This window comes from Rhinolophus ferrumequinum, chromosome 11, assembly GCF_004115265.2.
Source record: "Rhinolophus ferrumequinum isolate MPI-CBG mRhiFer1 chromosome 11, mRhiFer1_v1.p, whole genome shotgun sequence".
In the NCBI taxonomy this organism is placed as follows: domain Eukaryota; kingdom Metazoa; phylum Chordata; class Mammalia; order Chiroptera; family Rhinolophidae; genus Rhinolophus; species Rhinolophus ferrumequinum.
The window spans coordinates 16,972,692-17,000,141 of NC_046294.1; the positions used below are offsets into that span (position 1 = coordinate 16,972,692).

The 27,450-nt window shown below is 36.3% G+C and overlaps 1 protein-coding gene and 1 pseudogene across 5 annotated transcripts in view; both read right to left on the reverse strand.

Annotated features, from left to right (window-relative positions):
* TTC17 (tetratricopeptide repeat domain 17) overlaps positions 1 to 27,450 on the reverse strand; it is a 96,266-nt gene that overhangs the window by 55,008 nt on the left and 13,808 nt on the right. For 4 of the 5 annotated variants that reach the window (XM_033119570.1, XM_033119572.1, XM_033119569.1 and 1 more), the window contains exons 2-15: positions 20,148 to 20,237; positions 14,099 to 14,268; positions 13,335 to 13,446; positions 12,979 to 13,110; positions 9,844 to 9,953; positions 8,909 to 9,053; positions 8,320 to 8,459; positions 6,653 to 6,813; positions 5,103 to 5,215; positions 4,150 to 4,296; positions 2,216 to 2,331; positions 1,894 to 2,059; positions 659 to 736; positions 299 to 523 (exon numbers count right to left, since the gene is read on the reverse strand). In XM_033119570.1, coding sequence (XP_032975461.1) covers positions 299 to 523; positions 659 to 736; positions 1,894 to 2,059; positions 2,216 to 2,331; positions 4,150 to 4,296; positions 5,103 to 5,215; positions 6,653 to 6,813; positions 8,320 to 8,459; positions 8,909 to 9,053; positions 9,844 to 9,953; positions 12,979 to 13,110; positions 13,335 to 13,446; positions 14,099 to 14,268; positions 20,148 to 20,237 — 1,905 coding nt within the window. Of the gene's footprint in view, positions 1 to 298; positions 524 to 658; positions 737 to 1,893; positions 2,060 to 2,215; positions 2,332 to 4,149; positions 4,297 to 5,102; positions 5,216 to 6,652; positions 6,814 to 8,319; positions 8,460 to 8,908; positions 9,054 to 9,843; positions 9,954 to 12,978; positions 13,111 to 13,334; positions 13,447 to 14,098; positions 14,269 to 20,147; positions 20,238 to 20,948; positions 21,055 to 27,450 lie in introns of those variants that run through there. The other variant, XM_033119568.1, reaches the window with a different exon arrangement.
* LOC117030017 (glutathione S-transferase A1-like) lies at positions 21,004 to 21,939 on the reverse strand (annotated as a pseudogene).

A 27,450-nucleotide genomic window follows, 5' to 3' on the forward strand; every position in this document is an offset into this window, starting at 1 on the left:
GTATTAAGTAGTGTGCATGTTGCGATGAGTAGGATAAAGTATAAACCAGATCAGACTGACATAAAAACGTGGCAGTATATCTTTAGCAGCTATGTGATTCTTATTTAAATGTACGTAAGTTTCTGAAAAATTAACCGTATAATTATAAATTTCACTCATTTAAAAATAAAGCAATGAACACATCAAAAAGAAAACAAAACAAAATCTGTTTTATGCCCTCTCAAAATATGCAAATTCTACTCTTATTTGAGTTCTGCCCACATGGTGTATGTAGCTACACAGAAACATAAAAGCTCACCTCAGAGCTATTGATGGCCAAAGCCTGAAGTAGCAGCTTAGTGGCATCCAGATGAAGGCCATAGTGGATCAAAAGGTTGGCCAAGTTCACAAGAGGGATGTCCTGGTATTGAAGTGGAGCCAAATTCAAAGCCCTCTGAAGACAAGCAATAGCGAAAGTGCTATTTCCCACTGCTCTCCAGTAGAGTCCGGCTTCATTGAGTATCAGCCAGATAGGAGCGTTTGGCTGAAAAACCCCAAAACACGTCCGTTAACACAAGAATACAGTACTTGTTCAGAAAAGGATTTTTAATATGTGCATTTTAATTTTTAATTACAATTACTAAGCATTTAAATTTCAGATGTCTGAGGTATGGCTCACCTTATTAATAGCATGAAATAAGAAAGACCCAATTTCTTCTTCTGGGATAGTATAGTTATTAATACGGGAAAGCAAAATCTGAAAACATCAAAAGGAAGACTGACTCAATTGAAAATAATAGGAAGACATTTGAAAAGAATTTCTACAGACAGCAGTCTCTATGTGAGCTCCTCAGGAACAGCTATTTTGAATAGATATTTATAATCATGTAACACGAGGTCATTGACATACCAACAGGTGCTGACCTGCTCACATGTATGCCCTAGTTTCCTATAACCACGAAAAGACACATACCCCATAGACATACTAAGGTGATCTACCACACCCCATTAGAGTCAACCTAAGTGTCCAGAACCAATGGAGAAACTGTTCAGAAGACCACAGCATGCGGTACCTGATGCAATAAAAGTACCTGCTAGCTGGAAAAGCACCAAATCCTCAATGAATCTACTTCACGTTCTTGCAGCATGCATGTAACTGAGAACACTCTCAGGCAGGGACCCCAGTCTATTTATCTTTGTATTCCCAGCATGCAAAACACTGCCGGGCACATGTTTTCTGCCTCAGTAAATGTTTGTTGAGTGAAAGTAATAACTGTTTACAGTTTTTAAATTAAATTTTAAAAAAGTTTGTTGTGACAGTCTGTTTTCTTTATAAAAAGGTAATTTTTTTCATTTGTATCTTTGGAATGGTATGAAATATAGAATTTATACTTATAATAAAGCACTCCTAGTTATACATAACCAACAGGATTAAAGGAAACAACGTAACAGAACTTAATTTATAATGTTTGCAAAGAGGTTAGCAAATCAATACAAATTTCATGAGGACCTTGTATAAGTCCAAAGCAGGGCTGATAAGGCCAGTGAAAGAATCTTCAAGCTTTTAAATAGGACCTTCTGGAGGTTTGGAGGATGCAACCCCAAGTGGTTAGAATGGCCTCTGTTAGGTAAGTGGAGAATTCTGTGTTACTCAGCTTTGTCACCTTCTTAGTGAGAGAGATGGACAGCGCTTGGGTGGCCTAAGTGAACCGCAGCCGGGAAGAACACTTCCCGAGCACTCTTTCAATGGTGTGACTGACTTCTTAAGGTGTTCACCAGGTCTTTAACTCTATCCTTCAGTTTTATAAACTTAAAGCTCAACCACTGCCTTCTACCAGGCTTTTGTTCCACCTAAGGGGCTTGTGAAGTCACCCGGAACGGACGGCAATAAACACCAGCCTAAGGGAGCCTTACTTTTCGTGCATGGTCGTCTGGCATTTTGGCTTTCAGATCCATGCGGACCTCTAATTCTTTGACTAAGTAGGACAGAGTCTGGCTTTTTCTGAAGTCAGTTACGGAACAGTCAGGGGTTTGGGCCTCCTCTTCGGAAGAATAATCATCACTGTTGAGTTCGTGGATCCTGGCACAAGAAAAAGGAACAAGATTCGTATTTTCAAAGTTTGGGTGATGTCAAGATAAAGACTTAACCTTTCAAGTCCAAGGCTGGTGCTCTCAAAGAACCGTCAGATGCCAATCAGTCAGAATCAAGTGCTTTGCCAAATCCACCAGCACTTGCCTGAGTCCTTTGTTTTCCGGGGGTAGAAAATACGTGGGCAATTCTCCACCAGTGGGGACCCTCGGGTAGCTTTCCGAACAATCTGCTCTTTTAGGCCACAGAATATCCTGCTTGTCCTAATAAAGGAAGAAAGTGTCTCTTAAATGTCGTTGGAGTCAGTATTTCAACATGCTACATGCACTTCTACAAGAACATAAATATACTGGGATAATTAAACAATTTAGTATTTTAAGATAAATGTAGACACTGGTTGATTCTATAATGTTCCTTCTACTGCAGAGTTTGAGTCTAAGTCAGTAACTGCACCTGCTTTATCATAAGACTGGTTGAGGGCCGGGCAGGCCAAGGTCGGGTGAGCCAATGAGACACGAGGAGAGGCTGGCTTGGGGCGTCTGGGAAAGAAAAGCCAGTCTTAGTTTCTTATGCCACAAAGGGACCAAAACCATGCTGCTCTAGTTGCTGCGAGCTGTCATCTCATGACCATGAGGAAGACAAGCTTTAAGATGAAACTAATACTGTGACGGCAAATTTAAGGACAGGAAAGAAATGGGTCACTAATGACATCCGTGGGTCACTGAATCAACCAAGCCCAAAGCATGCCCTATCTCTGGACTTCTTCTAATATAAGGCGAATTTTTTTTGGTTTAAGCCAATTTAACGTGAAGTCTGTGAATTGTAGCTGAACATAAGCTTTTAAAACTGGCACAGAAAATGATTTTTCCCCGAACTAAGACCTTTTCTTTGCCAATGCCAAAGTTTAACTCTTGTTTTTTGATTTGTAAAATGTTCATTTTTTCTAAATATAAATAACACGTACCAGAGGCTTAGTAAACTTATATGTTTTTTTTTTTTTTAAAGATTTTATTGGGGAAGGGGCACAGGACTTTATTGGGGAACAGTGTGTACTTCCAGGACTTTTTTCCCAAGTCAAGTTGTTGTCCTTTCAGTCTTAGTTGTGGAGGGCATAGCTCAGCTCCAGGTCCAGTTGCCGTTGCTAGTTGCAGGGGGCGCAGCCCACCATCCCTTGCGGGACTCAAGGAATCGAACTGGCAACCCTGTGCTTGAGAGCCCGCACTCCAACCAACTGAGCCATCTGGGAGGCAGCTTAGCTCAAGGTGCCGTGTTCAATTTTAGTTGCAGGGGGCGCTGCCCACCATCGCTTGTGGGACTCAAGGAATCGAACTGGCAACCTTGTGGTTGAGAGCCCACTGGCCCATGTGGGAATCGAACCGGCAGCCTTCGGAGTTAGGAGCATGGAGGTCCAACCGCCTGAGCCACCAGGCCGGCCCCAGTAAACTTATATCTTGAAGCTATCAACTCTGGGGAATTTACAGTACACCTAATTAAATCTAAGTAGGTATATTAATTCTGTTAGAATAAAAACAATTGCATTCTGAAAATTTACCAGTGAATAAAAAATACCTGGTCTCTGTCCTCATACCTTGGTATTTCCATTGGCCAATATACAATTAGTTCTTAGCTAGCTGAGAAATGCATCTTTATTAACTTGTTTACTGTCTGTATCTTCTGCTAGAATGTAAGCCCCAGCAGAGCAGGAATTAGTGTGCTATATTCATTGCACCAGCCTGGTCCACAGTTGGGAGCTCAATAAAAGAATGCTGATTAAACAGACGTATATACAAGCATACACTGAGGTCAAGTTGAGAAACTTGTTAGGGATGGTAATTATACTCAGAGCTCAGAGCTTGAATTGAAATCAGGAAGGCTAGCTGCTCTTCGTGACTGGGAAGAACGCAAGGCAGATTCTGGGCCTTACTTATTTACTACCTAGCAGAATGACTTCCAGTAATAGACGTTTAATAAGTGTGCTGAACTAAGCTGAACACTGATAGGGGCCATATCAATCAGTGAGGTTGAGGGCTACTGCTTTAAAAGAGCTTGCCTGTTTGAGAATATTCCATCTGTTAACTTACCCTATATGCATCAGAGTCCCTGCCCCAGATCCAGAGAATAGAATGCGCTACTGGAGAAGACTTGACCAAATCACTAATATCACTCTGATTTGCCTGAACCTCAAAGTTCACAGACATCATACTGGAAGTTGATGAATCCTCACCAAACTAGAAAATGAAAAGAAAAGTTTACAATCAAACTGGAAGTGGGAAAGGAGTTGTGACTAAGATTTAACTTACCCCGAAAACATTTAGCGAATACTCAAAATCAGTAAGACATTAGAGAGCACGTCAGTAATAAAACAATCAGATCTTTTAATTCTCAGAACTATGCCCAATAGCATTTTCTCACAGATAACGCATAGTTAGCAATTTTCAATCAACTATGCTATTGGACTGTTTTCCTTTCTATGATTTAATCTCTTTTAGGTTTAATGACTAGCTGATTTAGAGGTTTGGCTCATTACTTCACTCCCCTAAAATGATCACTACTCTATAAAATTGGTGTGTTGTCGACAGAAGCAAGGGGACTTAAGAAAGTGTTGAGTTTAACATAGCTATCATTAGGCATTATAGACTATTGAACAATTAATTCCAAATATACATAGCCTTCCTCCAAACCAAGTAAAACAGTGTTTGATAGTCTCACGAGATACCATAGTTCTTGTATATTTCTGAAATGTTGTTAGATAAAAGAATGGGACCAGGACGGGACATGGTAGAAAAAGACATGAGAAAGAGGAATGAACATGATGAATATTCTTTGGGAAACAGAAATGTCATTCATGGAGAAATTGGGTACTTTCTATAAAATATGACTTCATAAACATAAGATACTCAAAACCTTAAATGACAGTCACAAATTTTAGGGATCAAATATACAAGGAACAACAAGGGCGGGAGAGGGAGGGAAACGATATTACTCTTAGATATGCAAAAGTTTGTAAGATCTACAAGAAACCGAGAAAAAGAACCTGAACATAGTCCACATTTTCAAAGATATCTCCACGATGGTAGCGCACAGGTTGGTCCCACTGGCAATGTAAACTATGCTGCTGGTTGACCAGACGGCATATCTGATGATTGCCTGGCACAAGAAAGGAAATTACAACTGATGAGAAAGATCAGCAATGCCAAGATGATTTTCTTAGTCTACAGCATTTAGTTTCAACCCTGTATTCTTCAGAGCCTGGCAGAGTAATTACACAGGGGGCATTTATACAGGGGAACACTCATTAATGATTAAATTAAATCATTCTAAAAAAGCCTTGGTTTCTCTACCTATAATACAAAGGGGCTCCACGAGATAATCGCTAAGATATCTTCGGGCAATTACATTCTGTGATTGTAAAAATCTATTGATCACACTGTTTTAAGAGACTTCTAGCCATCTGTCTGGAGAGATTTTGCTTTATGTACTTCATAATCCTGTTTCAAATTTATATATAAGAGCTCTGGTCGCATTTCAGAACAGATGGAGCACTAAATAATCCCCAGGACTCAACATACTCCTTACATTCAAAATAGCAAAGAAAACTTGTTAGGTGGATCGTAAAATGAACTGTGAATGGTCACAGCTAAGGGTCAAAGGTTAAGACGCTTTCCAGATCAATATATTTATCAAGAGAGAAAGGTATAATAAAAAGGATTTTATTAATTTATTATTTTGTGTCAAGCTGTCAGATCTGCTCCCTTTAATTAGAAATGAAACATTCTGGTTATAACCAAATCACTGATCTCCTGTCAATCCAAATTCCTTTAGACTGCTGGTTCTACTTTTAGATCACAGACTGTAAGAGATTTTAATAAGTGCTATATATCCTCTTCCCAGAAAAAAAATTGTGCACATATACAATTGTGCATCTAATTTTGGGGAGGATTTCAGAATTCCCTGAAACTAATCCATTGACCTCGGTTAAGAATTCCTGCTTGAGATAAATTCTAATCGAAAATCTTACTTCTAAAATAAAACTTGTTTTTAAGGGAGCAAGAAAGAAAGGCTATTCAGCCTTATTGCCAGTGTTGACTGAAGAGGGCGGATGCTTTTTTTCTAGGGTGTGTCTGGCTTGTTTTACTTGGTGTAGGGTCCAGTTACAGTGTGTTTTCAGACCAGCAGCAACAGGAAACAAATGGGAGCTTGTTAGAAATACAGAATCTCAGGCCCCACCTCAGACCTACTAAATCATAATCTGCATTTTAACAAGATCCCCAGGAGATTGACATGCATGTTAAAACTGGAGGAGCATCAATGTAGACCACAGAGGGCAAACAACCATTGTTAAGACTAGGATCGAAAAGATTTGACTTTTACTTTAAAATGTGAATTTAAAAAAAAAGCTACAGGGACCAAACCAGCTCCTCAAGCCTGCTGGTATACCCACTGTGACGACTCTTGATTTTAAGATCAAAGGATGTCATAAAGACAACTTTGTACTGCTTTATGGCTATATCAAAGTTATGAAAGTAAAACACACTAGAAGTGTATTTCCTAACTTGTCTGCAATTATTTGGAATCAGTACTTACCTAATTGTGCCTCTTTTGCCATCTGTGTCTCATGGATGATATTTCTTAAGATTTGCTCCTCCTGAATCAGCTTATGCTTTTCTAGGATCTCCTGCTGTCTCAGGTAGTGGTCATGCTGCTTTTGATATTCTTTCAACTCATTCAGTGTTCGCTGGAGGGATCTTAATATTTTTTAATACCAGTTACAGAAATGCCAGTTACCAGAAAAGTTACAGAACTTCAAAATTGTGATTTGAAACCCACTTACATGCATTGATTTTCTGCTTCTCAGTAATAATTGCCAGGTTTTTTACTTTTAACATACAATCACTGTAGCACAAGTTCAAGAATAATGGGGCTGGAGAAATACTATTGTTTTAAAACTTGGGGGCAAAAAGATGGATGCGCAATTCTTCCCTTAAATACAACTAGCCTGAGAGTAAATGGTGTGTTGAACTAACTTTTCACATGTCAAAAAAGATACATAATTATCTACTATAAAGCTTTACATATTTAACAATTCTATTTCCCTCCACAAAGGTGGTGTTAGTTCCACTAACAGTCCAAGTCTTTCTAGAATCCTCCTTTTTACCTTTTCCTTTGACTCTGCCTAAAAAGAAGGTTAAAAGCAAGGGCCACAGTACCTTGTTCTCACACTCTAGCTCCTTGGTTTACAGATTTGGGGAAAAACTACAGAAACTTTGCTTTAGAGAGGATTATTTTCTACCACTTGGTGTCAAATCAGCTGCCTGATTATATCTGGTCACAAAAATCTTACTGCTTATTACACTGTGACGTATAGAGATTTAGGAGCTGTACAGATTATATATGAGAGAATCAATTCGATTCTTAAGAGCATGACATTGGAAGAAGCTCCACCAGGGAAAGTTCTGATCAGGTATAACAGAAGCCAGGTAAAAACAAACAAGCTGTCATTCTTTCCTTTCCACTACTTTTATGCTTTAAACAGACTGGAAAATAAGGGCAAATACAGAAGTTTAATGAGTTCCAAATCACCATTTAATTCTCTAATACTCAAAGTAGTAGACTCAAAACATTAAGACTAATTCTATGAGATGAACAATTCACTTCTGAGTTATGTGAAGTTTCTTAACTGGACTTACTACTTATGGGATCATTTTTTATTTTATTTTTTTATTAAGTATACTGCAAGGACCAAGCACAATAGAATCCCATTACTGTATAACTTACACAACTCTGATTCAAATGTGGGCCAAATAATGTCTCTCAACCTAACTTGACTAACATAACAATAGCCGAACCCTAGGAACCTGAGGGGAGAAAGATCAAATATAGCACATGCAAGTGATTTTAATGACAGTGTATTCCATGGAAATAAAAATGGAATCAACAGAATGAGTATCCAGCAGCATTCCCACCTCCACCTGACTTCATAAAAGTAATTAACGGTTAAATTGCAAAGTTCTAAATGACAGCATTTACTGCCAACATTCTCTAGGTCCTGAAATCCATGCTATTGAAGCGATTCTTCTACATAATCACTAAACTGTGCTAAACCTCCTGGCTTTGGAGAAAAGGGACAGGACTAGCAGCGGTGAAGTTTTTCTTAATTCTAATGATCAAATGAACACTGACAGCACCCTACACAGGTCTAAGCTAAGGTTTTATGGTGCCAATGCTGCAGTGAAATTTTTCCTCCCAATTACCTATGTTGAGCTTCCAATTTCTGCTCAAGTTTTTGCTGACACAGGACAGCATGCTTCCTCTTTATAGCTTGCTCAAACCCAGGTTTGGCCTGCAAAGCATGGTCGTAACAGAGCACTGAGTGGTTATACTCCCCAAGCATCTGAAGAGACAAAAACAAACACACACGTAAACACGTGGGAGAAAACGTTAGCCACAGCCCATATGCGTCTGTCCAAATCCCCAATGATTTATGAGATCACACCTATATCTCATTGGACTATATCTCAGTGAATGTTATTTTGATCTATGGCCGAATCTCCACCACAAGAAAATATGCTAGAGGATCGCTTCATTGGAAGGTATTAATATCTTAAGAGGGTACTCTGCAGAAATTGAATATTCCTATCAATTTCATTATTTTTCTTTTTTTGGGTAAGAGTTATGGTACATTATTGTGTTGAGGTTTTTTTTTTTTCCCTCCTAATGATTTCCACCGCTTTCCCTTGTTCAGACCAAAACAGGAATGGAAAAAGGTATTTTTTTAGTGACCAAAAAAAAAGAAAAAAATAGCAGCTGGTTTGGCTCATGAAAACAGGAAGTTGTATTTACTGCATATATGTTTCCCAAAGTGTAGTAGCTGGTGAAGAAGTCACTGTCGTCCAGAGCTGCGTGGACCACCACGGCGGCATCAGCAGAGAAGTGTGCTCTGTGCAGGACGTTTGCCAGGTTCACCAGGGCAATGTCCTTATTGTGCCTAAAAGAGAAGGTGCAGAGCTGTATGTTAGGAAAGAAGCATGTATTCTACAATTACCATTTCCCTGAAAATAAGACCTAGCCGGACAATCAGCTCGAATGCGTCTGTTGGAGCAAAAATTAACATAAGACCTGGTATATATTATATTATATTACATTATATTATTATACTAATTATATTATATTAGTATAAGACTCGGTCTTATACTAATTTTTGCTCCAAAAGATGCATTAGTTTTAATGCATCTTGTCCGGCTAGGTCTTATTTTTGGGGAAACATGGTATGTATAACTACCCGGCAAGGGAAAGTTACACTCAAAGTTACAGAGCTTAGGGAAATAACTTTGAGTATACTTACAGATGGAGAAAATAATTGAAGAAAATCATGTTTCATTTTTATATAATTGATGGTGCTTGTAGCTATAAATTTTACCTCAAAAATAAGGTCTTGCAAATATTTTATGGTTTTAAAATGTATTTAGGGCTTATATTTGTTTCAAGAAAAATTTAATTTATGATAATTTCTCCAGCCAAGGCCCTTGCATTCAAGCCTCAAGCGAATCATAAGGCACTGAATGATGTATTTTTTTCCTAATGGAAATCAGATGTATATTATGCTATTATCACTTTGACGTCTTTGCCATTTGTCATTTTTTGTGATGAGACTAATTTCTTTGAACAGGAATGAAGGAGAATGTAAGTACAACACAATGCTTCTTCTTATGTATTATTTCGTTAGCAGTCCTGAGTTATGTGGAAAATCAGAAGGTCCAGAAGGGTCGGAAACTTACCTGGAAGAGAAGTGAAGTGCTCGCATGGCACATTCCACTACCTGATACGGCTCATTCTTTATTCTCCAGTAAAATGAAGCCATGTTATACAGTACCCATGAGGAAGAGTTCTAGAGAGTCAACAAATAAAACAACAATCAAACACAACTCAAGGCAGTTTCTTCAACTTAGAATGTTCAAAATGAGCACCTTTACTACTTTTTCTCTTCTGAAATTTAAGATAAAGAAGAGCCAGACTTACTATAGCAGTGATAAAGCAGAGGACAAAGTACAAGTAAACTACACCTGTCAAAAGTGCCTCCTGATCAGCAGCTGAGCAAGTGCAAGTGCACTGAGGTGCGATCCCCACAGTGACCCTACGACCACTATCATTCCAAGGGGCAAACAAAGCTGAAGAGCCCACCAAGTAGCTACAACGTGTTGGGCCTTATTTCAGGACTTTAGAAGTCAGGTCCTAACCGACTTGGAAATGCCAGGGGCTCTCAATGTGAAATTCCTGAAATTAACATATTTCAAAGTTTCCTATGTATTTAATATCTGGATGGAGGTACATACATAAGCAAATGACAGGCTTATGCTTATGTGAAAGATTAACCTTTCTCATTATCTCATATGTGTTTAGAATCTCATTCAAACCTTCACATTGCTAAAAACTAAGTCTTGAGTATATAGTAAATAAGTGCATTATTTAGTTAAGTTAAACAAGTTCATATAGATTTGCTCCTCTGTGGCCTGGATTTTTTGTCTCGTAACATACACTGAATTTCAACCACATAGAGGTCATCACACTGACCTGGATCACATCAAAAACTCAATGTAAGTTTAAACCCAAACTCGGCATGGAAAAAAAAGTCATCATGTTTGAGATAAACTGGGAAAAACATATGATAGCCAACATTTAATATCTTTACTACATAAGGACCTCATAAAAAAAAATCTAAACAGACAAAAACACAGACAATTCAAAAATATGAAACAACGGCTAATTAGCTGGTGAAATGACGTAAAACTTAAAAAAGAAATAGAAGTTAAAAAGATACAAGTTTCGCTTTACAAATTGGTAAAGATGAAAAAGAGTGCCAATACTGGCTATACTGTACATTAACTTCAGATAATAACTGTAGAAATGTTAGGTTAGTACAGTATAGTGTTTCTGGGGGACAATTTGACAACATGTATGTAAAAGGCCTTAAAAATATGATTATCCTTCGACCCCCACAATTCCACTACAAAAAATTTATCCTAGGACAATAAAGTTTTAATTCTAAAGATGTATAAAAATAAAAATCCAAAAGACTACATTATAAAATAGTAATTATCTGTGAGTTTTTTTAATTACAATTTTTACTTTCCCTTATATAGACTTTTTAATTAATAATCTGAATTTTTTACAATGACCAATTATTTTATTTTCAAAATAGTTATTTTTAAGATTAAAACTAAGTCTAGTTCTGTTAATCAGCCTTATATACTCCATCTTCAAGGAAAGTATATGATTTTTGACCAAGGTAATTAAAGATTTTAGCACTATGTGAAGCTGGTTAAGAAATACTACGTTCTTTCACAAATGACTTAGGATTTGGGATTCAGTCTCCTTTTTGATAACCTTTTGAGAAAGTTTTCCTTCAAATCAACAAATGCTTTCATTTTTATCTCTTATTTTCAGACTTCATACTGTGAATTGGAACAAAAAGATGAATTAAAAATCTACATGAACTACTGAAAACATCAGGATGAGCAGAACACTCTACACATCATACTATATTAGTAGAGAAAAATTAATCTCTAAAGAAAAATCTTTCTGTAAGATTTCTCATAAAGTCTCCCCCAAATCTATAAATGTCCGAATGTCACTGTTAACGACTCCCTCCTCCTTTGGAGCACTTTTCCCCTTTGCTCTTAGGACACCACATTCTTCTGGACACCCTTTTGGTCTCTTGCTGACCCTCCCCTCTCTGGGTGACAGCTACTTGTGGGAGGACTCAGGACTCGGTGGCATCTTCTCAAACTGCACTGTCCTCTAGGTGACCTTATCCAGTCCCATGACTGTCAATACTCCCTACTTAACAATTATTCTCTATCTATACATCCAGCTCTGACCCTTCCTGAATTCCAGAATCATACAGGTATTTCAAATTTAATGTGGCCAAAACAGAACTCCATCTTCTCTTCTCCCAACCAATCCTGCTCTTCCTTCATGTTGTTCAAGCCAAAAAACTGAGGAATTATCCTTTGCCCCTCCTTCCCCATATCTAATTCATCAGCTTCTAAACTTCTAAACGTTTCCTGAAATAGTTTTAAGTCCCTCCATTTCCAATACTAACCATTCTAGTCCAAACCATCTTCATCGTTCTCTTGAACTACTGAAGGATATTTTAAATCCTAGGCCAGTTTCCCCTTATTACTCATCAACTTCTGGGAATGCAATGTTTTACATTACCTTCAGAAAAACAAGATGAAGATGGTAACTTAGCTACAAAAATAATCATACATTTATATAAAATGTATAATGTAGTTCAATAAACTGTATGTATATAAATGTTGCAATTATACATTTTACTTCATACACTGTAATACTTCTTAGAAACTAGCTTACATCATGACACCCCTTAGGCACAGAGAACAGCAAAAGCCGTTTTCTAATTCCCACGTTATCCTGAATGATACACTGAAATTTTTGGGTCCTGTTGCATTATTCCCTATTTCATTTTTTTAAAGTAGATGTTCCCTTCAAAGAAAATTACAAGAAGATTTTATTGTTGGTAGTGCTTCTTTTCCTCGTCTAGAGAATGGTGATAATCTATGCATGATGTGTATATACAGCAAAGACACTAAAATTAACTTTTCTTTCACACTCAAAATATAAAATCTAGCCTATAAATTCTGTTGCTTAGATTAGTTTGTAATTTGTTTATTCATAACTTAGTTTAAGCAAAACTTTGCAGCATCCCTTCCTGGTGAAGGGGATGGACTACCAATGTTTCTCCCTAGCTTTGAACTGTACGGTTTACATTAATGTAATCACGATTGAAAATCACTCTCTAGACAAAAACGAGCTAGGCAGGTAATTTCTGAGAGAAAAATATCTTCTGTTCACACAGAGTCTCCTGGCTCTTCAAGTCACGGATGACTTACCTTCTGTAGGCCTTCATGGATGAGGTGCCCTATGTCGTCTATATTTCTTCCTAATCGTTTAGATAAATATGTGAAGACTGGATCTTCTTTAGGTTGTAGGGGTGCAGAAAGATTAACTCTCTCTTGTACACCCTGAAGAAAAGGAAAACATTAAAAAAATAGAAAAAGGAGATTATAAAAGATCACAAGTAATTCATTATCTCATTGCATTTATTTTCCAGGAATCTCAAGAAATACAAGATATTTGTAAAATTATAAAGCTGTCTGGAAGGAGAGAAGAAAAAGGTATTTATAAGCAAGAGACTAAATTTTTTAAAAATGCCAAAAAAAAAAAAAAATCCCAAATCTCTACTTACTCGCAAGTGCTGAAAAGCATGTATACTATAGGGAAGTTCTAGAATTTTAGTGCAATCAGGTTGCTCAGGGTCTGGAGGGACAGGCGATTCTGTGTCTATATAATCTTCTGGGCTAAAATCAAGAAGCAAGAAGCAATGAATGAATGAATGAACGGTGAAGAAATATCTAATTTTTCCCTAACTGAACCATATTCTCAAAACATTTCAGCTTTATAACCAATATTAGTCAACATTCATACCTTTTTCACATAGCTGTTGTTAGAGTCAAACATTTAGGGAGTTCAACATAAATCAAGGGTAACTGAGAAAATAGCTTGGTTACAGAATGCTAAGATCAGGGACTTCATAAAAGCTAATATAACATGGCTAAATCATTTCTAGAACTGTTTAATTTATACTTCTGTTGATAGCCTCTCCACATTTCTACCAGTTACTGATTTTAAAACACTTTTTTTTCAATTTGATTGATGAAAACTATCTAAATGTTTTCATTTGTACTTGATCATTATTGAGAAGTATGTTTTCTACATGTTAGCCATTTGTATTTCTTTTACTATAACTTGTTCAATTTTCTATGGCAGTATTAAATATTTTTAATTGATTTGTAAGAATTCTTTATGTACTTTGAACTTTCAAATTTCAATAAACTCATCTGTGATTGAAGCTTATTGTCATTAGAGAAATAATTTCTTACTGCTTTGTGAAAGATTCAGGAAAACGTAATTTTGGGGGGGTGAAGTGGGAGGGGAAGGTCATCTCTTCACCTGATGTCTTTGCTCTCCAAAGTTATGTATGTGCCATCATACAGATCCAGGTCCCCCAAGGGCACCTTGGCTTTGATGCAGTCTGGATCCTCTTTATTATGTCTTTGTTCCAGTCCTGTATCTCTGTCCTCGTTCTCTTCTATGTGAATTTTTTGAGCAACTAATTGCTTCTGTTGAGAAGAAAATAAGAACACAATGGATTTTTCTAAAATTTTAGTCTAGATACCCTGTAAGAGAAAAGAGAATTTAATGTATTGAAAAAGTCAGAGACTCCTGAGGGAAGAAGAGGATTCTGAATACACCCTGTTAATGTAACTGACGTAAATAAGCTTCTCAAAACAGGTGTCCACACACAGCAAGTAACAGAACACAATATTGGCACACTAGTGCTTTCGTAATATGACCTCTGACTACCTACAAAGCTGCATCTGTCAACTTAACTTCCCTGGAATAGAATGGCTCCACAATTAAAACTATTTTACATCGGCTAAACACATCATATTTCCGTCCTTCAAAATCTAGCATGTTGACACTGCTACCTGGAATAACTTCCCCTAATGCTCTGTGTCCCAGGTGAATTCTTACCAGTCGTAATTTTCTTTTTTCAAACATACAGAGGAATTACATAAAGATCCTGTTTCTACCACCCATGTCTGTCATATAACATTTTGCCATAGTCACTTCAGATTTTTTTTTTTTTTAAAGGAAAATAAAGTACTTGAAGCCCTTCTTTACTGTTTTGGAAATCCCTCTCTCTTCCCAAAGTTACCACTACCCTGAATTTATTTAAGGTATCATTTCTATGTATATTCTTATAAAATATTACTATATATTAATTACCCTATTCTCTTCTATGTATTACTTCATATATATATATATACACATATATATATACACACATACATATACATATCCCCAATATCAACATATAGCATTATTTTGCAAGTTAAAATTTTTTTTTATGTAAATGGTATCATACTGTATGTATCATTCTACAACTTTTTAAAAACATGTTTTTGAGATTTATCTACATTGGTCAGTATAACTCTAAATTCTTCATTTTAATGGATGTATAAAAAATGTATTATCCATCTTCCTGTCAACATTTAGGCTGCCTCTCTCAAATTTTTTTTTCCCATTAAAAATGCTACTATATTCTTATAAAAATCTCCTTGTGCACGTGTGAAAGTTCCAGCAGGGTAAAAATATGGGGTCACATAAGATGGCACTTTTCAGTTTTACTGAGACACTGTCAATTTGCTCTTCAAAGTGGTTATAACCAGAATTCTACCAACAGATTATGATAATACCCATATCCCCTCAAACTTACCAACATTTGGTTTTGTCACACTTTTCAAATTTATGCCAATCTGATGAGCATGGAATGTTATCTTTTTACAATTATTGGGGAGACTGTATTATTGCAGCAGACTGTATTGCTATTAATGATTTGGCTGCCCCTCCTTCTAAGAGGAACGCACATCACTGTTGTGCAGGACTCAGAAGTGGCCAATATGACTTGCTTTGGCCAATGGAACGTGACAAGTGCCATTTGATCCTTGTAGAGGGAAGCACTTTTAGAGCCAGTGTATGCTTCACCACGTTCTTGCTTTTCCCTGAGGTACTAAGAATGGCACTACTCCAGACAGTGACGAGTTCGTCAGCCTGGGCCCTGGTATAAGGATCACAGTGACATTTGGTATGGCCTTATTGTTTTAAGCCATTATCCGGATGTCACTGTATAATGTTTCCAATCATTTGTTCCAACCCCACTCTTTTCCTGCACGCAAACTGCAGTGTACTGCCCCTGCTGACTCCAGGCGTGGCCGTGTGACCTGCTCTGGCCAATGGAGTGTGAGTAGAGATGACGTATGTCACTTCTAAGCAGAAACTTTAAACAGGCTTATATTGTTTAGTTGTTTTTCTTTGAGCCTCCACCTTCTTTCATGAGAATAGCACTGAGATTTTGGGGGCTGTTTATTGCCAATATAAATGTTGATTTATTCAGCAACAAAATGTAGACTATCTTAACTAATGAATCACTAATAAAATTGAATATATTTTCAGTATGTTTATGAGATATTTTGTGAATTGATTGCTCAAGTCTGCCCATTTCCCCCAGAAAGTTATTAAAAAATCAAGTTGTAGAAATTTATGAAAAAGAGTACTTCTGTGACTTCATTTGCTATCAGTTATGCGCATTATAAATGTCTTCTCCCAGCTTGTAGCTTATCTTTTAATTTTGCTCATGGTGTCATTTGCTAAAGAGAAGCTTTTAATATTGAAATCGTCAACTTTATCAACTGTTTCCTTAATGTTTACACTTTGTGTTATTTAAGGCATGTTTCTTATATGTACCATACAGCTGGTCTAAATAAGCAATCCAATCTGACAGTCTCAGTTTTAATCAGTAAGTTTGTTTGTTTATTTTGATTGCTGATCTGTTTGGATTTATCGCAACCACATCACCTTGGGATTATCATTGTTTTCCTTTGCTGTCTTTTTCCCTTTTCTTGCCTGTCGTGTGTGTGATAACACTTCTTACATTTCCTCCCCTCCTCCTCTACCTTCTCTTAACTTGTAGGTTTGAAAACTATAGATTGCATTTCTGTTATTTCAGTGCTTGTCCTTACTGCACATTTGGTTAAAATTTTCATAGCAAATATTTCAGTATGTTTCTGAAGGTACTCTTTTTAAAAAAATACACCACCATTATTACATCTAAAAAATATTAATTCCTTAATATCAAATATCTAGTCTGTGCTCAAATTCCCAAATGTTTTTTCCCTCTTTTTAAAATACCGTTTGTTTGGATCAAAATCCAGTGAGGTCAGCACACACTTGGTTAATTTGTCTCTTACTTTTTTTTTAATCTACTGGTTATTTCTCTAGTTCCTTTTTTTTTTTTTAAATCCTTTTATTTGTTACAGAAATTGAGATTTTGTTGATTGTATTTCCTAGGTTCGTTTAACATGTTCCTGTATCCTCCGTATTTTCTGAATATTGACAGCAGGATCCAGAAGTTCTTAACTTTTTGTGTCATGGACTTCTTTGGCAATCTAATGAAGCCTACGGACTCTTTTTAAGGATAATCTTGTAAAACAAAAATTAAATATTAAAATGCCAAGGAAACCAATTATATTGAAAAACAAATTATACTGTGGTTTGACTGGATTCATATTTCTTTAGGCAAGAATACTTAAAATGTGGCAATATCCCTAAATTTTTAATGTTTGCCCATAAATATTTCAACAGGATTTTAATTAATTCAGTTACTTTTACCTTCACCTGAACATGACAAGAGTTTAACACGATCAGTTTAATCACTGATCATGCCTCAACCCAACCCCATATAGTTAATTTTATCTAGTTTTACCTTTTAAAACACAAAAAATAGTTTAATAACTGTAGTAACTTTTTCATCAATGTTTTTACTCACCATTATACATTCTATGCAGCTTTCACTGGGTTTACTTTTCTTCTTGCAAATGTACACCTTTAATTTAATCTTTTAAGTGAGAGTCTGTGTTTAGTAAACTCTGTCTTTCTACGTCAGAAAACATCTTTGCTTTGCCCTCACTCTTAAATGATGGTTTAAAAAAATATAAAATTCTAGTTTGACTGATTTTCCCTTAGTACTTTTGGTTTTTCCTCCATTGTCTTCTGGTATCTAAGAAGTCTATCCAGCTGTCACTATTTTGTAAATAAGTTGTATTATCTAGTCTCATGGCTTTAAGTCTGTACATCGATGATTGACAAATTTACCAGCCAGACCTTTACCCGAGTCCACACTTGAAGAACCAACTCCCTGCTCAATGTCCACTGAGATGTCTAATAGGTATGTCAAACTCAACATACCAAAGGCAAACTATCACTGATTTCCATAAATTCCCCAATCCTACACATCCTTTAGTCTTCTCTATCTCAGCTAATGTCAACTCCATCCTTTCAATCTCTTGGATCAAAACCCCTGGAGTCATCCATCCATCAACCCTCTCCATCTTTGTCTGTCTCTCTTCCCAACCACTTCATGACCATTTCCTGTGGCTAGCAGCTTTATGGTTGCTTCCAGGTGCTATCCGCTTCTCCAGTCTAGAAACAGATCTTAAACTTTTGGGTTGGGGTTTCTACCCCAAGGTAATATTCTGCCCTGAAATGGTATTCAGGAAATTGAAGATGCAATTATTGAACCTCTGAATGGTTCAGTTCCTTTTTAGGTCATCAGGTTTTGTTTTGTCTTATCGGCTCCTCCCCTGCCCCCATCCCCACCCCCTCGCCCAGATTTTTTTCATGAACAGAATGGCTCCATCCCAGACTTCAAGCAGTAAGCCTAGTTCTCTTCCTTTATTTTGTCTTGCATGGAGTATTATCAGTCCCCTTTACTCCACAGAGCTGAACCAGCAGACATAGCGTGGTTCTGGCCTTGACGGTCAGCAGGTTTGTAGTTTCAGGCACTTTCTCAACTTAGTGTTTCTGGTCCATGGGGATGTTCATGTTGCTTTTAGGCCTGGCTCCATTTGATTTTGATTTTGCATGTTACCTGTCATTAATGTGTATATGAAGCAGACGGGGCGTACTAAGTATACAGTCATTACACTATCTTAACCAAAAATTGAAGGAGTTAATATTTTTTATTTGCATTTTCACTGACTTGGTGAATGGCTTTTCCCATATATATATATATATATATATATATATACACTCTAATTTAAGTCTCCTTCTCTTTATATTATATCACACTGCCCCCTAAAAAACGGATAGCATTAAACATACACAACGTGCCTATGCATCTGAAAATAAAAACTATTTTCTGCACCAATGCATCTTTTGAACACTGTGCTTAAATAAAAACAGATCAAGTTTCCAAGAATGAAGCCCTATATATATATATACTTACTGTCTTATTTCTAGTATCATAAAAATCAACATTTCCAAATATGTTAAGTGATGAAACTAGTAGGAACAGGTGAGAGACTACTTATAAAATGATGAGATTTATAAATACGGTAAAAGTACTACTACCTATGCAGAGCTGGTTAATATGTTCTAAAAGCTCCTCCTTAATTCACAGGAATTAGAAATGTATATAATGATAAATACTTCCATTGATAGATGTACTAGTTTGAATTGATACAAGTGAATCTCGGGATTCTTACATAACTAGAAAATGAATGGCTACCTGGTTTAATAGGTGGTTTCCTCTGGTTCTGCTACAACTGGCTACCGGTATGTGAAATCAGCAATTCACTGTCTTTGGGTTGTTTCCTCGCCTTTAAAATGAGGATGATTGTTATGATTGCTTCTACCTCTCAAGACTCTGATCCGACTCTTACCATTCTTATTACTCCCAATAATTTTCTAAATTTGGTTCTGCAAATTGGTCCACTTTTTTTCACAATTTATAGTTCCCTTAAAATTTGGATTCAATTTACTCTGTAACTTTTAAGCAGATTTTATGAGGAAAAAACTTAGTTTTTCAAAAAACTAATATTGTTTGCTACAAGCAAAATCAGTTTATGGAAATCAATGACAGAAACAAAAAGGTCAGATTTTATTAGCACTAATACATTTCAAGTTTTCAAGGTGCGAAGTGATTAACACTTTTCACCTCAATCATAAGAACACAATCATAAGAACATAAGAAAAGACCTTAGTTTTTACTGCTTGGGAATTAACAAAAGTTGTATTTTTATAGAGTGTTAAAACCATTTTTCCTTTCATATTTTACCCAAACTCTCCTTCCAAAAATCTTCCCAGAGATTATTCCTCTTCATACTTGATGGAAAAACTTCTGCATGGAAACTCTGTTCGAGGATATAGTGAGTCAAGAATCAGGCATAAAGCCCAGGCTACGGTAGACTGATTCTCTTACTATTGCTCAAAGGCTACTCTAACCAGATGTTATTTTTAAAAACATGATTTAAAAGTAGTAAATTCTTGTAAAAGTCAAAGAATCAGGCTTAAGAAATAATGTTTAAATTTTTTTTTAATACAATAGTTCCTGTGAAATACAAGTTTCAGCTGCATGTTATGTGCCCAGGTTCCTCACCTCCAATTCTTTGAGGTAGTTAACTGTTGTTTCTTGTCTCATTAATATGACTAAGTCATGGGGATGCTTCAAGTTCATTGGTGAATCCACCTGCAAGCAAGAAAGCAATAAATAAAGCTTAGATTTCATTAACATTTGTTTGGATTAACAAAGTTTCCTTTAATATGTTTTGAATTATTGTTCAATCACCATTATAATCAGTGTTAGGTGCTCAGTAAAACTCAAGGGGTATTTCAAAAATGATCATATATAAATTTCAGCAAAGAGAATGACAGGTTCAATAGCTGTCCCTTGAACTCCACCTTGAAAGAGCAAGGTTTTGATGTGACTATTCTAACTTGACTGGTCATATAAGAAATATTCAAGAAGAGAAGTGTCTGGCAATGAATGATAAATCCTTAAAAGATACTTCACACCTGTAATAATAAAAAGGGATTGTCTTGTCTTGATAGCACATTCCATAGCTGAACAGGTTTGGAAGCAATAAAAGGAAAATACTAAAAGGAGCTATTTCTGAAAGCTATTTATGGAAGCCATAAATGAAAGATACATAATTTTCAGATTATTTATAACTCATGTTCTCTGGATTATAAGTAAGTGACCATGTTAAAGATGCAGCAAAAATGAACCCTCATATGCTGGTAGCATGCTTATAAATTTATTTTTATTGTTTGGAGGGTCATTTGACAACATAAAATGTTAAAAGTGTATGCCCTTTGATTTGGCAATATACACTCTAGGAAACTATCCCATAGACCTTCTTTTTTCCCCCCTGCTCATAGGAGATGAGTATTTAATTACTTTGGAAAAGGTTCTTAGTCTCACAAGAGTCAAAGTCTAAATTTAGGTAGAGAACTTCACTGGTGGAAAACTTCAGAATATTGGTCTTGCATGTGCTGGGTGTCCATGCCTGCTTTATTTAAACTCAAAAATCTTGGCTTCTTCTAAATTGTTCTCATCCAGGGAAGGCTTCCTCTGCCATACTGTAGACACTTCTTCACAGTACGCAGGTTGTTGATTATGGTTTTCAGGGCCTTCAGCAGAGGGAAGTTGACCAGAAGGCGGGGGTCACGCTCTTCGACATAGCAGAGAAATTCAACCAGGTGAATGTCAGCCCTGCTCAGTCTACTGCCAACGAGGTAGTCTTGTCCGTGGCTCTTCAACACTTTTCCAAAGGTGGGGAAATAAAGATTTGTTGTTCTTTGATCAGGGTGACCCAGGCATCTTTTTGACCAGGTGGGCATCCTGAAAAAAGCAGGATCATTTCATTCAACTCTGCCATACCTTCTGCATACATGTCAACCAGGGCTCTCCTTCATGTCTCTCCCACAGAGGTGGTATTTGGTGGCAATGTCGTTGAGAATGGCTCTGATCTGTACCAGCCTCATCCCATCAATTTTGACCATTGGCGCTTGCTGGAACATCAAACTGCCATCGTTTTTTAACTTTCCCAAGTCTTCTGGAGTATCTGTAAATTTCTCTTCAAACTCTACTCCAGCTGCGGCCAAGAGCCACTCGATAGACTCCACTCTGCCTCGTCCATTGAAGCAGTAAAGCTTGGGCTTCCCCACCATGATACAGCTCCTGGTTTCTCTATTTAAAGCCCAGGCTGTCTCTCTGCTCAGCTCCTCCACGTCACATCATGATGTCTGCATAGAGGCTTTACTATTGTGACAAACCTCTCCCTCTGAAAGGGGCGGGGTCCAAATCCCTACAGACATTCTTAAACAAGTAGGCAGATATATACAAGGATGTTTACTATAACACTTTCAGCTGGAAAAAAAGAAAGAAAGAAATAACCTAAGTCCATCGATAAGGAAATAGGGAAATCCATTATCCAGTAGAAGGGGATATAGAAAATTAGATCTACGGTCATAGAAAGATGTTCACAATGTAAAGGTAACTAAAACAATAAAGGATAATAAATATACTATGATTTTTTAAAAGGAATTACATGTATATATTTTTATAGATATATACATGTCTATATCATGCACAAAACTATGTTGGTTTAAAGTGGTGTCTTTTGGGAAGTGGGATAAAGAGGAGAGATACATTCACACTTTTACTTTGTACACTTGTATATTTTTTAATTGTTTGCAACGTACACGTTTATAATAAGGAGAAAACAATACACACACATTTTTTGAATTTCAGAAAAACATCTAAGACAGTGGCCTTGGTACCTCAGAGATGAGATGAAGTTCCTGCTACCTCACAGTGTTAGATTGTCAAATTATATACCATGTTTCTCCGAAAATAAGACCTAGCTCGGCCATCAGCCAGACCCAGTATTATATATTATATCATATTATACTATATTATTATAGTATAATATAGTATATTATTAGTATATTATAATATATAGTATAGTATCATATAGTATATTATAGTATAGTATAGTATTATAGTGTATTACATTATATTATATCATAGTAAAATAAGACTAGGTATTACATAATATAATATTACTCATTAGAGCTGATTGTCTAGCTAGGTCTTATTTTTGTGTAAACACAGTACCAGCCCTTCAAGAAGTTCGACTGTGAGAATGAACTATTTCCTTGTAACCTCTAATAAATTGACATTAGCTCAACTGACTGCTTTTAGAGCTAGCTTTTTAAGTGCAGAAGATAGAATTGCTTAGACCTTGGTGAATATGAGAGGCTTTAAAGGAACATTATTTCAAAAACAGGGAATAAGAACAACATGAAATAAAGATGGGTGGTTGCTTTAGTAATACGCACTATGACAACTGGACAATGTTGGGTGACTACAGATAAAACTCATCTGCCTCTCCTCATTCTACCATCTCAGAGACGCCAGAGGAAAGAGGCTGGCCCTGAGCAATTTCCATTCCTACATCATTGCAATTATCTGAACTACACAATTACTTTTATGCAGTTACATAATTATCATCTCTCATGGTCTCCCTTTTAACACGAGATCACTTCACTGCTCCCTGGCTTTTCCACTATACTGGAATCTACATTAAAACTGGACTCTGAATTTAAAAGACACTAAAAATATAAGAGCAAGGCCTAAACTTGGCCACCTGAGCTGTAACTCTTCTCTATTAAACAATCAAACCTAGCAAAGGCCTACAAGGTGTATCCAACAAGAGGTGGAAAATTTTGTTTCTCTTTTCACAGTAGTTTAACATATTCCCAAGAGTCATATATGGATAGGGAAAGCTACTATAATGGATTGACTATGGACCGATTTAAATTGAAAGCCTATCAATGTTCTTTATAACAATGTGATATATTATTTGTGATACAGAAACCAAATTTTTATAGGAGAAAAGGTAAAAGCTACTGCCAGTAGCCAAAGTACAGAAGACCTTTACATAAGGAAGCTAAAGAAAATCTACTTACTTTGCAACTTTGTCCAGACCTCAAGAGGTAGCTATGACTCTATACAAGTATTTTTAAATGAGGTTTTTCTCAAGAAAAATTGGGGGAGGGGGAATGAATGTAGGAGTATGACATTCCCATTCCAAAATACCTAACCAGTCTGATTACCTGATATTTGGAGAACTGCAAGAGGCATGAAAGAATGAGACAAATGAAGGTTTACATTAGAGAAATATTTGAAGTATAATCTTAGTTTTACATTAAGAAGATACTACATAACCAGGGCTTTACCATATTTGAATAGCATGGGTTTGGTCAGCATTCAAATATAAGGAAATACTTTTCATTTCCTGAAGCTTTCAGTACAACAAACATACAGCAGCTAGAGGCGGTATAAAGTTATTAGCAGAAGGAAAGGAGTCCACTGACAGCTGTGTTTCTCTTTTTACATGGCAGCAAATGGCATGGATCTTCACCAGATAAGGGTTGGCTGCAGAAGATTTATAGCCTGACATATATTTTTATTGAGGTACCTTCACGTTCTTACATTTTAGGACTTTATGATAATTATGCTTGGCAAATGCCACTTAGCTTGAACATATCTCATTTCAAATACCTCTCTTCCTTAGAAGATTGCAAAGAAGGTATGTTTGACAACTCTGTAAACACTACAACATCCATTCAACCAGTAAAGGTTTATTAGGACTCTGAACCAGGCCTACTATGAGTCAACATTTGGAGCCTATGTACTCCTATTTTATATACAAAAGGAATTGTAACATGCCTTCAAAATTGTTAGCGTTTAGAAGAGGCTGCTATATGCCCAAATGCAAAGAGTGACAGAAATTAGAAAGAGGTTAAAAAGGCCATAATGCATACACGAGGCCTCAACTCACTTCATGGATTTGTCATAAGGCACAGACAACCCCACAAACTTCTACTACTGCACAGCACAATACATGATGCTTGTAATGACCCAAATCATAAAGAAAAAGTGGAATTATATTCAGTTTCTTCTACTTTAGAAGGTGAGGGAGTATGAAATATATTTTATAGCAAAATTTAAACTACAGGGAAAAACTAAGTATTTGGAAATTAGCCGTATGGAATTCTATGATCCAAAATGATTCATTCTTTAAGAGTTCTAGGTACACAAAGTTTTACTGTTATTGTAGCAATTTATTTTAACAAAGAAAATGACAAACCATGTAAGGCAATTCAAATTTATTTTCTTTTGAATACATTACGGAAGTACATGTATACAATTACATATAATAGCAGTAAATATCTTACTCATTTTAACTTTATTTTCACATATTTCATTTGCTGTTGTTTCTAACGAAGATACTGTTAATATCTACATCTCTAATCTGGATCCCTATTTCTGTGAATTCAGCAAATTCACATGGTAATGGATGGAAATATCACTAAATGAGGGTAATTACTTCACTGCCAAATTAGGTAAAGGGTGAATATTTTAAACTTAAAATAACCAATCTAAGGGTATAAACATATTTGAGTTCTACAAAAGCAAGTTTGAGTTAATCACTTTCCATCGGCCCTTTATGAAAAAAAATTGAACGTTTCTATTGTAAGGTTAATTCTAGCCCTTATATGCAACTTAGAGTTCACATATGATGTACATTTTTATCATGTTTTAAAATGGTATTTAAATGAGTACACAAAAGCAACATTAATCAGGGAACTCTCTCGTTTCCCAACAGCAGATTGAAACTGATGAGTGAAATCTCAAAAAAATTTCCCCTTCAGTTAGAAACCAGAGATGGAATATTTTAAATCTTTTATTCAAAATTTTAGATTTAAATATTGAGACAATATGATAGAAAACTTAAATAAAAATCTTCAAAGCAACCAAGATCTCACCTGGACTTTAAATAACCCCACTTAGCGGGTATTTAGTTTTCGTTATCCAGGAGCTGCAATCCCCTTCTTGTGGCCCAAGCACCTGCCTCGCTTGGCTGGACGCATCCTTCCCCACAGGGGAAGCCCTAGTCAGTGAGTAATTCCTTTCCCTTGGTCATGGTGATTATTTCTGAGACGGGACATCAATTAACTAGGGGGTCAGTTGGTACTAAAGTGGCTCTAAGTGAGCTTTGGGGGAACTGTCCAATTCGTATTCACAGGGGGCCTGAGAATGGGGTTAAAAAAGCAGAGAAATGAAGACAGAAAAACCTATTCTAGTTACAGTGTTTGAGCCCTAGATCAAAGTACACCTGTAGCACTTAGAATTTGTCCAAATATTACAAAGAAAGTTTTCAATACAAAAAGTCTTTGATGCTATTTCTTAGGGTCCTCTTCCTAGGTTATCTTCTTATCCTTGTGGCTCTTAAGAGCCACATGCTAATTCTTCTACTTGAATACATTTCTATCCCTACACTTTTGGGAAAGGCCAAATGACTTTGCTCAAATGACATTTCTTTTGTGAGGCCATCCTTTTCTTGAGCTCCCTTAGTACTTTATACACACTTCCTTAATAGCATGTATTACGTTGTGTAATTATTATGCGTCTGTCTCTCCACAAAAATGTTTTTTATTGCTCTTTCAAACATCAGTACTTAATACCGTGTTTCCCCAAAAATAAGACCTAGCCGTACCATCAGCTCTAATGCGTCTTTTGAAGCAAAAATTAATATAAGACCCAGTATTATATTATATTATATTATATATAAGACCTGGTACTATATTATATTATACCCAGTCTTATATTACACACACATACACATATATATGACCCAGTATTATATTATATTATATTATATTATATTATGCCCGGTCTTACATTATATAAGACCCGATCCTATATTATAGTAAAATAAGACCAGGTCTTATATTAATTTTTGCTCCAAAAGACGCATTAGAGCTGACTGCCCAGCTAGGTCTTATTTTCGGGGAAACACGGTATGCTTTCAGGTACATGTTAGGCACTTAATACACTGCTGATTGTTCGATGAAGCTCTCTGATGTCACATCTGTTGGACGCTCCATACCCACTTCCTATGGCATTATCACTCAACTGATGACGATCTGAAGAGGAGGCAAAGGGGCCAAGCCACCAGGAATGAGGAGAAAAATGAGTCCTTGACAGGTCTGTGACTGGCTGCCCAACCTTTCCTGCCTGAGGTTCCAGTTCCTCAACTATAAACTCAGAGGACACAAACTACTGACTTCTAAAGTTCCTTGTATTTTCAAATTCTATCTCTGTAAAAGATTGTCATAAAAGTAGCACATTTTTACCAGACTAATCTACACCACTGAAGAAATCTGATATTCAAATAAATGATATTATCATTCTTTCAATTTGCCCATATAAATTTGTACTTGTTCTAGGCAGAGACAATTTCCAAAGCTGCAGTTAACAGCTTCTTGTACACTGTCAGTCTGTCCTGTTAAACCCAGGCTCCAATTAGTAGTGGCTGTTTATTTCTGAGAACTTGTTCACTGTGTCACAGGAAAAGTCAGCCCTCTCTGTTCTTATGCCGCTTCATTCTAACAACCTCCAACGTTAAAAAACTTTTTTTCTGATTGTAAGCTAAGTGTATGTTACTGAAAAAACAAACACATTATAGACAACATGAACAAGAAAATTAAAATTACTTGATATCTCACCTTTGGAGATATCTGCTGTTTTATAGACAGATACAGATATAGATATCTATATCTATATATCTCATGTCAGGATAACTTTTATGCATATATACACATATAGCAATGTAGACATTTTTATAAAAATGGAATCATAATATATTTACTATACTATATCCTTCCCTTCTTCCCTCTTCTCTACATTTCATCAGATTTCTCTGCCAATTAATATAGATCTAGTTCATCATACCATGTTTCCCCGAAAATAAGACCTAGCTGGATAATTAGCTCTAATGTGAATTTTGGAGCAAAAATTAATGTAAGACTCGGTCTTATTTTACTAT